Genomic DNA, 14,827 nt, shown 5'->3' with positions numbered 1-14,827 from the left:
ATGGGGAGGTTTGCACCTCCATTTGAATGGGATTTGTGGAACTGGTTCATCAAATGGGAATTCTGTGCCTGGATGGATCCATGGATCTATCCAAGCTGGATTTCCTTGCCCGGCACCACAGAGCTGAGTCCTTCCCCTCCCCAGCAAAGATCCTGGGGGTGGCAGAGGGAGCCCCAAACGTGCTCCTGATCCAAATAATCTCAGCTCAGATCAGCCAGGGCTGATCTCGAAATCCTTGGGTTTATTCTAAGCTGCAGGAACTTGTAACTTTTGATCTGGAAATCTTTCTGCACTCACCTTTCCCGATTTCCTCGCAGCTCTAAAGCTTAAGAGCCCTGCTGCACTTTCATCCCTGCAACACCCGGAGCTTTAAATTGTCTCTGGGATGGGGGATAATCAATCCTGCGGCGTGTTAATCCTCATTACGTGCCCATTAGAACCGAGATTGAATCAGGCATTAGGGTGCCTCCTCCCGTTATGAAATCTGAAAAACAGGATTGAGTTTGGAGCAGGGAGAGGGAGGGGGGCGAGGAAAGCCACGAAACACCTAAAACTTGGGGTTTGGGGCGCGAGCAAAGGGTGGAGTGGGTGATTTTCGGGGGGAATGGCGCAGGTGAGGGGAGCCCAGGAGGGTTTGGCGAGGCTCGGGGCAGGCAGGGTTGATTTGCATTTGCCTACGTGAGGAGCGCAGGGCTGAGTCCCGGGGCCCGCACGTGCTGGGGCGGGAGGGAGGCAGCGGCAGGGAAAGGTGAGAGCCGGGGCAGGGGCGAGGGATCCCTGCCAGCGCCGTCCCCAGCCCCATCCCGAGCCCCTCCGAGCCGCCCCTTCCCCGCTCCCGAGCCCCGGGGATGGGAGCAGCTCTCGGACGGATGGGAGCAGCTTTTCCTCCAGGGCAGGTGATTTTCTGCTGGGGTGGGGGCGCTTTAGGACGGCGCTGTCATTTCCTCGAGCTCCGCGATCCATAGGAAGCGTCCCCCCCCCCATCCCCTCCCTTTCCCACCGCTCCTCCGAGGATGAACTTTTCGCTCATTGTTCTTTGGCAGGTACTTTTAATGGGCTGGAAAATATTCTTCCTGTGAAGTTGCAGTTTTGCGGGGCTTGAATGAGTCCAGTCCTCCCCTGGCTCTGCCCAGCGCCACCGATTGGCTCCGCAGCCCGGGGGGGACCGATAAGGGCGGCTATAAAACGCTCGCAGCTCCCGGTCCCCCAGCGAGCAGCAGCCAGAGGGGCCACCCGGATCCTCCGCACATCCCTGCGCTCATCCCCGGGCTCGCCAGGATCCTCCCTCCCTCCCTCCTTCCTTCCCTCCCTCCTGCGAGCGAGTATCCAGCTCCACATCTTTGCTCAAGCCGGAGTGGAAGAGGAGAGGCGCACACATCCAAAAAAAAAAAAAAAAAAAAAAAAAAAAAAAAAAAAGAAACAAAAAAAAAAGAAAGAAAGAAAAAAAGAAAATAATAAAAAAAAAACCAACCCAACCCCACACTTAGCGGAAACTTGTCAAAGAATGCTCCTAAAGTCTGGTTTTCTCCTGCTGCTGCTGATCAGTGCATCCGCATCCTACGAAGCTGAGCAGAATGACTCTGTGAGCCCCAGGAAAGCGCGGGTGGCAGCGCAGAACTCAGGTAACGCCGGCGAGCCGGGCTCGGGGCCGCAGCCCCGCTGCCCTCAACTGTCTCAGATTTCTCTGCTGCTGATTTTTCTTCTTCTTTTTCATTTCCCCCTTTTTTTCCTTCCCCTTATAAACTCACCGGCTGGCAGCACAAATGTTCCTTCCAGGGCTGCAGGAGCTGCTGGTGCAGGGATCTCCTGGAGGAGCCGGGCAGGGAACGCTGCGAGGATGCGATCCGGGCTCTGCCCTCCTCCCGGAGCTCCCCCAGGAGTTCCGTGCACTTTTTATCATTTTTCTTTTCCTGCTTGCATGCGTCCCTCTCGTTCCCCCGGTGCAGCGCTGCTCTGCTCTTAAACCTTTGCTTTTTAGGAAGTTGATGGGATCCGCGGCGCTGGGACTGCCCCATTGTTCTGGAACACCTCTGTTCAAAGAGGGGCAGCCTTGGAGGAATGCATAACCCAGAAAGTGTCACAAACCGATCGCTATCGGGCAGCTGCCGCTGTAAAAATACATCGGTGACATTTTCCAAACTTGCTTCCACAATGGAGAAAAAAAAAATAATTTTTGCTTTGGCGAGCGAGCCCTGGATGTGAGGACTTTGCCGCTTAGATAACTTGGAGACATTGTCTGGAACAATGGGAATTAAAAATCCGCCTCTACTGTACTGCAAAGATATTAACGCTCCAATTCGGGGCTCATTAGCAGCTGCCTTATTTTAGCTCCGCAAGGCTCTGCGGCGTTGGAGCGGGGTGTTTGCTCCATTTGCTTTTGTATTTGGTTGCTATAGGAACGTGGGGTCTCCCTCTCGCACCGCGCCTGAGACAATCAGAGCTCCGCGCACCCGGACTCTGCTGCGAGCGAAGTTCTAATTGGAACCTGTGGAAAGCTAATTATGGGGCTGGCTCGTGCTGAGGGAGGTTATGAACCGGGGAGGGGATGAATTACCAAATATTCCTCCCTTCAGGCACGTCAGCAGGAGCGCGGAACGACCAGGGGTTAATTGGGGGGATTTTTTAAATATTATTTCTTCTTCTTTTTTTTTTTTTTTTCGGGAAAATCCCGGTTATAAAGAATTCTCTTCGGGATGCAACTTAGGTTTAATAAGGTGCGTTCTCTCGCAGTAAAGGCTCCCTTTTCGCACACCTCGGGGCTGGATGGGGGACCCTGGCCTCGCATTTCTTCCCCAAGAATGTCTGGTAATATGAGCTGCAGCGGCAGCGAACGTGCCTTGCCCGTTCATTGGGAGGGGACAGATGTTCGGCTCGCCCAGAAAGGTTAATCCCGGCTAATTTCAGGGCAATCATGTGGCAATTCTGCTGATTCATTGTTAAAATGCACTGGATGTGCTCTGAGAAAGCCGGGATGACACGGACACCCTCGTGCTCAGCCGCGCCGCTGCCTCCGGGCTTTATTCATCCCCGCAGCGGCGCTACCTGAACTTTCTCTGCCCAAATTCCCCTTCCCCTCCCCAATCTCAGCAAAAATGACCTTTTCTGGCTACGCCCGCGAGCTCCCAGGGCAGTTTTAGCTCCAAGGTGCTGGATCGAGTCCTTTTGGGTGTTGAGAATGGACTCTCAAGCTCAAATCTTCTTTCTAGGGAATTCAGGCATTGTAGAAAAGCACAAATGCCTCCCAATAAGTGAAGTTTCCTGCCACCTTGTTGGCATTTGCCAACGCTTCCATCTCATTTTCCAGTGGTTTTGTGAGCCAAGGCTGCTCCCCAAGGAAGAGACCTCAGCACCCACAGCTTTCCATGGGCCCATCCTCATCATCCCTGCTCCTTCCTTAGAGGGACTTGGGATAAAGATGTGAATGCCTGGAGAGAGAATGAGATTGGGATGGACATTTGGGTCCCCATCTAAGCAAGGACTGTGAGGTGCTGCCTCTTTTAATCCATGTGTGACCCTCGAGGTCTTTGGTAGCTGGAATTCCTGTTCTTTGGGGCGCTGGTCGTGTCTTTAGAGAATCCTGGAATTGTAGAATCCTGGAATTGTAGAATCCTGGAATTGTAGAATCCTGGAATTACAGAATCATGGAATTGTAGAATCCTGGAATTGTAGAATTATGGAATCCTGGAATGGTTTGGGTTGGAAAGGGACCTTAAAGCTCATTCCATCCCCAGCCATGGGCAGAGACACATTCCACTATCCCAGGGTGCTCCAACCTGGCCTGGGACACCTCAGGGGTGGGGAATCCACAGCCTCTCTGGGCACCTTGTCCCAGGGCCTCACTGCCCTCCAAGGAAGGATTTTCTGCCTAATATCTGACCTAAATCTCTCCTCTTTTAGCTTAAGACCAATCCCAGCCGTTCTAGCACTGTGCATATAAAAAGTCGCTCTCTCACTTTTTTATAATCTGCTTTTCTGCACCAGGAGGGGCTCTGAGGACTGAGGTCCTTCTCTTCCTCTCCCTTATTAATAATCTGCTTTTCTGCACCAGGAGGGGCTCTGAGGTCTCCCTGGAGCCTTCTCTTCTCCAGGAGGAGCCTTCTCTTCTCCAGCTGCTCCATCTCTTGTCCCAGGCAGATTTTGGGGTCTCAGACAGGCTCTGAGCCTGGCTGCGCTGCCGGAGCAGGATTTGGCCGCGGGCAGGGCTCACTCTCCATGCGCTGATGTTCCTGTGCCTCTCTGTCCCACAGCCGAGGTGGTTCGGTGCCTGAACAGCGCCCTCCAGGTGGGCTGCGGAGCCTTCGCCTGCCTGGAGAACTCCACGTGCGACACGGACGGGATGTACGACATCTGCAAATCCTTCCTCTACAGCGCTGCTAAATTCGACACTCAGGTACGGCCCGGGCACCACGGGAATCAAACCCGGCCGGGAATCAAACGTGGCCGAGAATGAGTCAAATCTGGCCGAGAAAAAATAAAACCCGGCCGAAAATAAAACCCGGCCGAGAATAAATGGGAGCCGCCTTTTCATGGCCCGGACAAGCCCTGCGGGTTCTAACGCACGTGCAGAGCGCTCCGCTCAGTGCCTGCCTTCATTTAAGCTGTGCTTTGGGCAGGATTAACCCTCCCCTCCCTGCAGCCCTTCCTGCTGCTGCTCTCAGCCCCATTCCTGGCTCCAAGCGCGTCCTCCAGGGCTCTTTTTCCACCCGCTCCCTGCTCCGGGTGAGGACTTGGCACGGAGGGTGCCGCGGGGTGGAGAGCAAGGTTTCCTCTCCAGGAGGAAATAGAAATGTTCTTCTAACAAAATAAATCTCCTGACTGTGTGACCTGGCACAGGGCTGGGCTTTGACTTGGAAGGGTTTGGGTCTGGGAATGCACGGCCAGACTGGGGCTGCAGGGAGAATAAACGGGACAATATTGGAGGGCTGGGCTCTGCCAAAATCCTTTTCCCTCTGTGCTTTCCTCCCAAAATTCACACAGCCCCTTTTTCCCCGTGCTCCTGCTCCCAAGGTCAAATTTAAAAGATCCTAAAGGCTCTTGAGGTCTGAACTGGGAGTGTTAAACTGCTGGCATTAAATTGATGTTGATCTGTGGGGCAGAGCTGCTCCATCTCTGGTCCTGGCACTTCCAGGCTGAAGATTCCCACTGCCTAAATCCTTTGGGAATGGGAGTTCAGAGCATCCAAATTGCTGAGAGTGTCAACTCTGCAGTAATCAGGAGCATTCAAATCCCATTCCCTGCCTGTCTGTAATTGCAGGGGGGTAATTAGCACAGCCAGGCCTGGTGGAGTATCCATAACACTTCTCCTTCCTTTGGATTCTGTTAAAAACAGGTTAGAAACTGTTGTAAAATAGTTGCTAGATCGTTAAGCACGTGCTGCTAGTTTGGTTATTCTATTGTAAAAGGGGTTAAAAGGGGAGTTGTAAGGAATCCAGTACTCAAGGTACCATGACACACCTCAGTAAAACGCACCACGAGCCAGCCTGGACAGAACTGCAATGGCCAATCAAGGCCTAAAACCTTCATGCAAATGAAGGATCCAAACAGAAACCAATCCAGAGAGACAAAAAACAGGATAAAAAGGGGCTCCTGACCCACTGAATTGTGCTGCTCCATCGGGGACATCGGGGCCATCCCTGCTGAGCAGCCCCAGCGCCGGCGCTACAGCATCCTCGAGGGAACGCTCCTGTCCCTGTCCCTGTCCCATTCCCATCCCCATTCCCATCCCCATTCCCATTCCCTGCCCCATTCCCTGCCCCATTCCCAGCCCCATCCTCATTCCAATTCCCCTTCTCATTTCCATTCCCATCCCCATTCCCATTCCCATCCCCAATTCCCATTCCCATCCCCATTCCCATTCCCGTTCCCGTCCCCATTCCCATTCCCCTTCCCCTTCTACATTCCCATTCCCACAGGCCCCCCTGCTTTAGGCCTTTCTTTTTTCTTCTAATAAAAGCTGAAATCACTTTAGCACCGGGAGCCTGCTCTCGTTTTTATCAGATTCCCTGGCATTCAGCTGAAGTTGGTTTTCCTTCCGTTGGCAGGGAAAAGCGTTTGTGAAGGAGAGCCTGAAGTGCATCGCCAACGGGGTGACGTCCAAGGTGTTCCTGGCCATCCGCAGGTGCTCCACGTTCCAGAGGATGATCTCGGAGGTGCAGGAGGAGTGCTACAGCAAGCTGGACCTGTGCGGCATCGCCCGCCGCAACCCCGAGGCCATCACCGAGGTGGTGCAGCTCCCAAACCACTTCTCCAACCGGTACGGAATGGGGAGCTCCCGGGATCCGGAGGGGAACTGTGGGGCAGCAACCACAGGGGATGGGGCATGAACCTGTGCAGGTCCTGGGACGTCTCAGCCCAGGAACGCTCCCTGCCTCTGCAGACCCTGCCCAGCTTCAGCAGCATTCTCCCTGCTCTGTTGGGGAAATAAATGCATTTCCCTTCTGGGGAAAATACATTTCCCTCTTGGGGAAAATACATTTCCCTTTTGGGGAAAATACATTTCCCTTTTGGGGAAATAAATGCATTTCCCCTTTTGGGGAAATAAATGCATTTCCCTTTTTAGGAAAATACATTTCCCTTCTGGGGAAAATACATTCCCCTTTTGGAGAAAATACATTCCCCTTTTGGAGAAAATACATTCCCCTTTTGGGGAAAATACATTTCCCCTTTTGGGGAAAATACATTTCCCCTTCTGTGGAAAATACATTTCCCTTTTGGGGAAAATACATTTCCCCTTCTGGGGAAAATACATTTCCCCTTTTGGGGAAAATACATTTCCCTTCTGGGGAAAATACATTTCCCCTTCTGGGGAAAATACATTTCCCCTTTTGGGGAAAATACATTTCCCCTTTTGGGGAAAATACATTTCTTTTCCTTTTTGGGAAAACATACTTGTTGTTCATTTTGGGAAATATATTTATTCCCCTTTCAGGGAAAATTCCTTTGTTTTCCTTTGTGGAAAAACACACTTGTTTTTCATTTTGGGAAATACACGCATTTTTCTTTCAGGGAAAATACATTTCTTTCCCCTTTTGGGAAAATTCATTTATTTTCCTTTTTGGGAAAATACACTTGTTGTTCATTTTGGGAAATACACGCATTTCCCTTTCTGGGAAAAAATATTTCTTTCCCATTCTGGGAAAATATATTTATTTCCATTTTTGGGGAAAATATATTTATTTTCCCTTTTTGGAAAAATTCCTTTATTTTCCTTTTTGGGAAATACATTTATTTCCCCCTTGGGGAAAATTCCTTTATTTTCCTTTTTGGGAAAATAAATTTGTTGTTCATTTTGGGAAATACACATATTTCCCTTTCTGGGCAAATACGTTTTTTTCCCTTTTTGGGGAATACATTTATTTCTCTTATTTATTTCCCTTTCTGGGCAGACACATTTATTTCTCCTTTTGGGAAATCCATTTAAAGGCATTTCCAGAGGAGAATCATAAAATTATCCAGACGTCCCTCACTCCAAAGCCCGGAGCTTGTTTAAATGTTAATTTTATTTTGTTTGGGTGCCCTGTAATGGTCAATGATCCCAACCAGGTTGATTAATTTGGCATGTCTGGCACATTGAGTTGCTCAGGGAATCATGGAATGGTTTGGGTGGGAAGGGACCTTAAACCCCATCTCATCCCACCCCTCCAAGCGCAGGGACACCTTCCCCTGTCCCAGGCTGCTCCAAGCCCTGTCCAGCCTGGCCTTCTCCATCCATTGCCATCATTCCCTTCTCCTGATTATGGGACCTCCTGAGCAGCTCCAGCCACAACCTCTTTCCATGCTAGCACTCATCCCTCTCCTGCTTTTGGCTTTTGTGGGGTGGTTTGAGCTCCTTTTGCACCATGGTGCCAGCTCCTGGTGACCAAACCATGCAGAATTTGGTAAATCCCAACTTAAACATGTTCAGAGCCATCCCCTTCCTGGGGCTCATTTGGCACTGGGAAGTGAATCCTTGTCCTCCAGAATCCTTGTCCTCCAGAATCCTTGTCCTTCAGAATCCTTGTCCTCCAGAATCCTTGTCCTTCAGAATCCTGGTCCTTCAGAATCCTTGTCCTCCAGAATCCTTGTCCTCTAGAATCCTGGTCCTCCAGAATCCTTGTCCTTCAGAATCCTTGTCCTTCAGAATCCTGGTCCTCCAGAATCCTTGTCCTTCAGAATCCTGGTCCTTCAGAATCCTTGTCCTCCAGAATCCTGGTCCTCCAGAATCCTTGTCCTTCAGAATCCTGGTCCTCCAGAATCCTGGTCCTCCAGAATCCTTGTCCTTCAGAATCCTTGTCCTCCAGAATCCTTGTCCTTCAGAATCCTTGTCCTCCAGAATCCTTGTCCTCCAGAATCCTTGTTCTCCAGGTCACCACACTGCAACAAAACCCAGGGAAAACGAATGGAGCTGTTGCTGCTCATTTGTGGTCCCTGGGGAGTCCCCTAAGCTGAGCGTTCACTGGTAGCAGCAGGCAGGCAAGGAGACCCCACATGGCTTCTGGGGGTGCTAATTATTGGGGGTGCTAATTATTGGGGGTCCCATCCCTGGGAGCAGCATGGTTTGTGAGGGAGAAGGGGGAAAGAGGGAGAGAGGGAGAGCCCAGGGAGAAAAGGGCCAAGAGCAATCTCTGGTCTCCCTCACAGAGCTTAACAGGGAGATTCAAAGTGGGCACAGAATAAGCCTTGGGCCAGTGGGATTTCAGATCCATGATATTCCAGGGGAGGATCAGGCTTGGAATAATGAGGGGTGAGACAGAGCACACCATTTAACTAACATGTGACACCACAATTCACCCTTTTTTTGTTAGAAAGAAAAGATCAAGAGAAATAAGTGCCAAGAGAGCCTCTGTGGTCTCCCCCCAGAGTTTAACAGGGAGATTCAAAGTGGGTGCAGAATAAGCCTTGGGCCAGTGGGATTACAGATCCATGATATTCCAGGGGAGAATCAGGCGTGGGATAAAGCCCACATTTTTGAGGGCTGAGACACAGCACACCATTAAACTAAAATGTGACACCACAAGGAGCCAGCACCCCTGATCCTGTATAACCCCCCTGTGCCAACCCCCTGTTCCTCATCTCTGCTGTCCTGGTTTGAAAAGGAAGTGAGGTTTTTTTGGAGTTTGTGGTCAAATCAATCAGTGCTGAGATTTGAATATTGGCACCTGCTGTGGCCACTGAGGACATGGATGGGCCTCTGAGAACAGAGGGGTTAAAAGCAGAGAACTCCCAGGGGAACTTTCTCTTGGTTCTGGTAGGTTGAAGAGGTCAGAGCTCCTGCTTTGCTCCATTTCTGGTCACATCTCACAGCAGACACTAGGGAGAATATATTTTCATGGGGGCAGTGGCATTGTCAAACCTGGGGACAGCCTGGGGCTCTCCCTGCTCTGCTTTGGGGCTGTCCCCTGTCCCTGTGGGAATGTCACACTGCTGCCTGGCACCTTCCCCTGGGCAGCACTGCCCTGTCCCTGTCCCTGCAGGGATGGCAGTGTCACACCTGGCACCTTCCCTCGAGCAGCACTGCCCTGTCCCCTGTCCCTGTGGGAATGTCACACTGCTGCCTGGCACCCTCTCCTGAGCAGCACTGCCCTGTCCCCTGTCCCTGTCCCTGCAGGGATGGCAGTGTCACACCTGGCACCTTCCCCTGGGCAGTGCTGCCCTGTCCCCTGTCCCTGTCCCTTCAGGGATGACAATGTCACACCTGGCACCTTCCCTCGAGCAGCACTGCCCTGTCCCTGTCCCTGCAGGGATGGCAGTGTCACACCTGGCACCTTCCCCTGGGCAGTGCTGCCCTGTCCCCATCCTCCAAGGACAAGGGACACAGGGAGCTTCGGGGCTGCTGCAGTCACGCTGCAGGGCAGGGATTTCTTGCTCCCAGTCCTGGAACAATCAGTGCTGAGTCTTGTGATTGGGATAAAAGGGACCTTTTGGAGCAGTTGGAGTAAATAACCCCAGAACTGGAGTGCAAACAGAGCACTGGGTCCTGCTGGCCATGGCCTCAGCTCCTCCGGGGTGGCCTTGGCTGGATCCAGGAGCATCCCAAACCTCCAGACCTGTCCCAGGACAGGTGTGCAGGTGATTAATACATTTTATGTTGCATCAACCAGCATAAATGTATTCAGAGAATCCCAGAATATCCAGAACTGGAAGGGACAGACCCACAAGGATCATGGAGATCCATTTCCTATCACAGAAAGCTCTCTTGTAGATGGAGATAATTTTTTTCCTTGTCTATCCAGAAAATGGCAACATTGGGAGGGCAAAATTATACTGGGGGGAGTAAAGATGAAACTTGTGTAGCAAATTTGGGGGGAAATTGGAACCTTTGAAAGAAGATTTCTGGAGGACTGGGAGAGGAGCAGGCAGCTCTGTGGAGGCCCAGGTTAAACTGATGGGCTGGGCACATCAGCAGAAAGAAAAAACCTTTTCTTTCCATGTCCTCCTTTGGAAGGGGACATGGGGACACTTGGGCAGTGCTGGCCGTGCTCCTCTGAGAGCCCTGGAGCCTCTCCCGCGGCACAGGCAGCTCCTCCCCAGCCCAGCAGAGGATATTGTGACACGCTGAGGAACAAAGGCCGCAGGATTTCCCAGCCCCGAGGTGAGGCTGAGGGCTCCGGGAGCATCCTGCTTTCCCAGCCCCGGGATCACGTTGTGCCACTTGGCCCGGCCCCAGGGGAAGTCGTTAAAGGTCATTGCATCCTCCTGCCATCCCATCTGGGGCAGGAGCAGCAGGGGAGGGAAATCTCTGCTCACAGCCCGGCTCTGAGGGCTCTGGGAAGGTGTCCCAGTGTGGAAGGCACGGGGCTGGACGGGCTCTGTGCCTGGCCCTGGTTTAAGCTGGGCCTGTGGCTGGCTCGGCTTTGCTCATCTCCAGTTCAGACGCCGCTCCCAGCCCTGCTGAGCCGGGCTCAGAGCGAGCCAGAGCCTGGTCCTTTTGTGCAGCTCAGGCTCTGACCTCACCTGACCTCCCCTGGCTGCTCCAAAGGCCGGGGCTGAGGGTTGGGAAAGGATTGTGAATGGGAACTCTCATTTCCCTCTTCCTTCCCCTCCTCCACCTGCAGGTTGTTCTCCTCTCTGCTCCTGTGGAAAAATGTCACCGTGACCTTAAAGTGCTTAAAATGAGTTCCTTTCAGGCAGAAATCCCAGCCAGTGTGGGACTGCTGCCCTTTTTCCCAACTTTGTCTCCCTGGGAAGATGTTCCTTGGCACAGGGAGGTGCCAGGCTCCCCAGCCCTTCTCCTGGGGGAGCATTCCTGGGGGAATTCTCAGCAGGGCTGGGATGCAGAGCAGCACCCCTTCCTGGCTGTCAGCATAGGAGTCAGGCCTGGGTAAAAAGGGACCTGGACTCCCAAGGCATTCACAGAAAGTTAATTCCATTTATTGAGAAACCCGTTGCTTTTTATACCCTAGTTCACCACAGGTGGACCTGATTGGTCCTTTAATTCAAACACCATCACCACTGGCTAATTAACAATTTATAAACCATTTATAACAATCTTATGATTGTTATATACCCATTTATAAACAATCTTATGAGAATAACAAGAAAACAGATATTAGAGAAACAACACCTGCAGGTTGTTTTTAATAATTGGCTATCACTGTTTATCTCCAGCTCCCCAAAGCTTCCCAGGGTGATTCTTCTGGGAAAATTTATTTAGCTTCTCTCTTTCTCTTTCTCTTTCTCTTTCTCTTTCTCTCTTTCTCTCAGGAGCTGCCACCACACCTGGCTGCTCCTTGGACAAGGAATTTGTGCCCAGGGCTGCTGGGAGGGGAAGGTGCAGCTGGAGGCAGGGGAAGGGTCGCTTGGGGTTCTGTGCATGGTGGGCTGGAAGTGAGCAGAGATTGTCCCAAGGATCAGTCCCCAGGGAGCACAGGGATCTGCCAGGCTTGGGCTGGGCTGCTTCTCCCCCTTCTGGTCCCTGTAAGGGCTGTGCAGGGAAAGGGACAGGAGGGACAGAGGGAATGGTGCCACAGGGATGGATCAGTCGTGGCTCTGCCTCGGAGCAGAGGCCAGGCCAGGCTGGGATCCCAGCAGGATCTGTTGTTGCCAACATCAATTCTTTTCCTTCCCAAAGCTCCAGGAACTCAGGTGTTGAGCAGAGAGTAAACCACACCCTTTAACCCATTCCTAATCTCTCAGCTCCTTGTTTTACCTTCCCAATCCACCAGGACCACTCCAAACCCACCGTGCTCACCCCTCACCTCCCAGAGCTGGGGACCCTGCTGCTTTAGGGCAATTCAATCAGAATTTTGGCCATGGTGTTCCTCCCCTGTGCCAGGGGCACAGCACCTCCATAGCCAGGGTGTGGGGTGGGTGCTCTGGGAGCCCTCAGCCTCACCTCAGGGCTGGGAAATCCTGCTGCTTTTGTTCCTCGGTGTGTCACAATATCCTCTGCTGGGCTGGGGAGGAGCTGCCTGTGCCGCGGGAGAGGCTCCAGGGCTTGGTCCTCTCAGAGGAGCACAGCCAGCGCTGCCCAAGTGTCCCCATGTCCCCCTCTGAGGGCTGCTGATGTGCCCAGCCCATCAGTTTAACCTGGGCCTCCACAGAGCTGCCTGCTCCTCTCCCAGTCCTCCAGAAATCCTCTTTCAAAGGTTCCAATTTCCCCCCCCCAAATTTCCTTGGGGGAAAGACAAGTTTCATCTTTACTCTCCCCAGTATAATTTTGCCTTCCCAATGTTGCCATTTTCTGGATAGACAAGGAAAAAAATTATCTCCATCTACAAGAGAGATTTCTGTGATAGGAAATAGATCTCCATGATCCTTTCCCAACCTTAAAAATTCTGCCACAACACCGTCAGAAATCAATTCCAAACATGCTCTGGCTGAGTTAAAAACCCTGATTCCTGCAGTTTTGTCACCTGTCTGGGCAATATCCTGATTTCCTGCTGGGCTGGCTCACCCCCAAGCAGGCAGCACAGGCCAGACAGCTCAATCCTCTTTTGGGGACAGAGTGTCTGAGTACCCAGACTGCTCTTAGCCACAGGCACCCTTAGCAAGCTTAAGGGATATCAGCTCTTTAGTGATTTATCAGCTCTCTTATGATTTCAACTCTTTGCTTGCTAAGGCACCAATGCAAGCCGAGAAGGAGACACGAGAGAGGAGAAGCAGCGGGAGTTCCACAGTGATGTCTTTATTGGGGGGTCTGTGAAGGGTTCCAGCAACAGAACCAGGCTAAACCAGCCCATTCTATAGGGTATAGGGGTATCCAGAATTGTCCAACTGCAGGGGTTCAGGGAAAGTCACCTCTGGGGTTACAGAGAGATAAGCTGGGTCCAAAAGGCGGAAGTGAGGGGCTTCTTTGCTCTTTCACCATGACATGGCATTTACTTTAAGCCTCAGCTCTCCATGGGGCCCTAGCAGGGGCCACACCGTGGGCTAACCAGGTCCCTGTGCTGCAGGTATTACAACAAGCTGGTTCGGAGCCTGCTGGAGTGCGACGAGGACACGGTGAGCACCATCAAGGAGAGCCTGATGGAGAAGCTGGGCCCCAACATGGCCAGCCTGTTCCACCTGCTGCAGAGCGACCACTGCGCCCAGGGCCACCCTCGCGCCGAGCTGCTGCGCAGGAGGCTCTCGGAGCCCCAGAAGCTGAAGCTGCTCCTCAGGAACCTGCGAGGTGAGGGCTCCACAACCGCCCACGCCAAGCGCGGCTCCGCCGAGCACGCCTGACCGGGCCGGGCAGGCCCAGCACGACCAAAGCTGAGGGCTCTGCTCTAGGAGTGCTGCACCCAAAGCCAGTGGACTGTAGGTGTTGTAACCCCCAGGAGCTGGGTTTAGTTCCTCGTTTAGGGCTCGTTTAGTTAGTTCATCTTCTCTGTTCCTCTCCAACAACACTTCTGCATGGGTCTGTGTTCGGTGTCGCGGCTTTCCCGCCAGCCAGACGGCTCTGTCTCTTCTCTTCCCCACACAAAATCTGTTATCCCAAAAAATCTTAGTCTTTAGTAGATCCCTACTGTGGTTGGGCCTTCAGGCACCAAACTCCCAACGTTTGGAGGCTGAGTTTTGTCCCAGACTGTTGTGCTGACACCAGCCAGGCCTGGAGGTTCAGCACCAAGGGGACGAGCTGCTCCTCTCCTGCAGGTGACAAAAGATGCACTAAAAACTCTCACAAATCCTAAAAACATCTGTGGGATTCATGTCATGAATCTGTGCTGGCCATGGACGAGCATGGATGTCACGTTCCTGGTCCTGTAGTGTCACCCTCAGCCCTGATCCTTCCAGCAGAGTGCTGTGAACACGTTTAAGTTGGGATTTACCAAACTCCCTGCATGGTTTAGTCACCAGGGCCTGGCACCATGGTGCAAAATGAGCTCAAACCACCCCACAAAACCCAAAAGCAGGAGAGGGACGTGTTCCACCATGGAAAGAGGTTGTGGCTGCAGCTGGTCAGGAGGTCCCATAATCGTGCGTTGTATTTCAAAGCTCACATCTCTGTACTGTATTTAACTGCCTGAAGCTTTAAACCAAGCCTAACAGAAACAAAGCCTGTCTTAAGATTAGAGTATTAAAGGCCTTGCTCTAACTGTGGTATAAATAGTGCTAAAATCTGTCTGTACTGTATATAAACTCCACCAGAGTCTGCTTCAAAGGAGCAGAACAGAATAACTTTATTGCCTAAACTGAGTTTTGTAAGTCAGCTCTTTCTTTATTATTATTATTATTGTTATTATTATTATTATTATTATTATTATTATTATTATTATTATTATTGTTATTGTTATTGCTTTCTTTTTCCTGGAAGCAGCACCTCTGTCATAGTCAGGAGTTCACATTCCACTCTGTGACCTTTTAAGAAAGGAAGAGGGGAAAGGTTTAGGATGGGAATCACAGGACCAGGAACAGCCTTTCAGAG

General features: G+C 51.8%; 1 protein-coding gene across 1 annotated transcript; it reads left to right on the top strand.

Annotated features, from left to right (window-relative positions):
• Positions 1-1,431: 1,431 nt before the first annotated feature.
• STC1 (stanniocalcin 1) lies at positions 1,432-14,478 on the top strand. The gene is made up of 4 exons (XM_066567398.1): positions 1,432-1,622; positions 4,248-4,390; positions 6,042-6,253; positions 13,374-14,478. Exons 1-4 carry the CDS (start codon positions 1,505-1,507, stop codon positions 13,642-13,644), a joined length of 744 nt encoding a protein of 247 aa, XP_066423495.1. The 5' UTR covers positions 1,432-1,504; the 3' UTR covers positions 13,645-14,478.
• Positions 14,479-14,827: the final 349 nt, after the last annotated feature.

Source organism: Molothrus aeneus, chromosome 29, assembly GCF_037042795.1.
Source record: "Molothrus aeneus isolate 106 chromosome 29, BPBGC_Maene_1.0, whole genome shotgun sequence".
NCBI classification, from domain to species: domain Eukaryota; kingdom Metazoa; phylum Chordata; class Aves; order Passeriformes; family Icteridae; genus Molothrus; species Molothrus aeneus.
The sequence above is the reverse complement of the archived record's forward strand: the minus strand, read 5'-3'. Positions and strand labels throughout refer to the sequence as shown.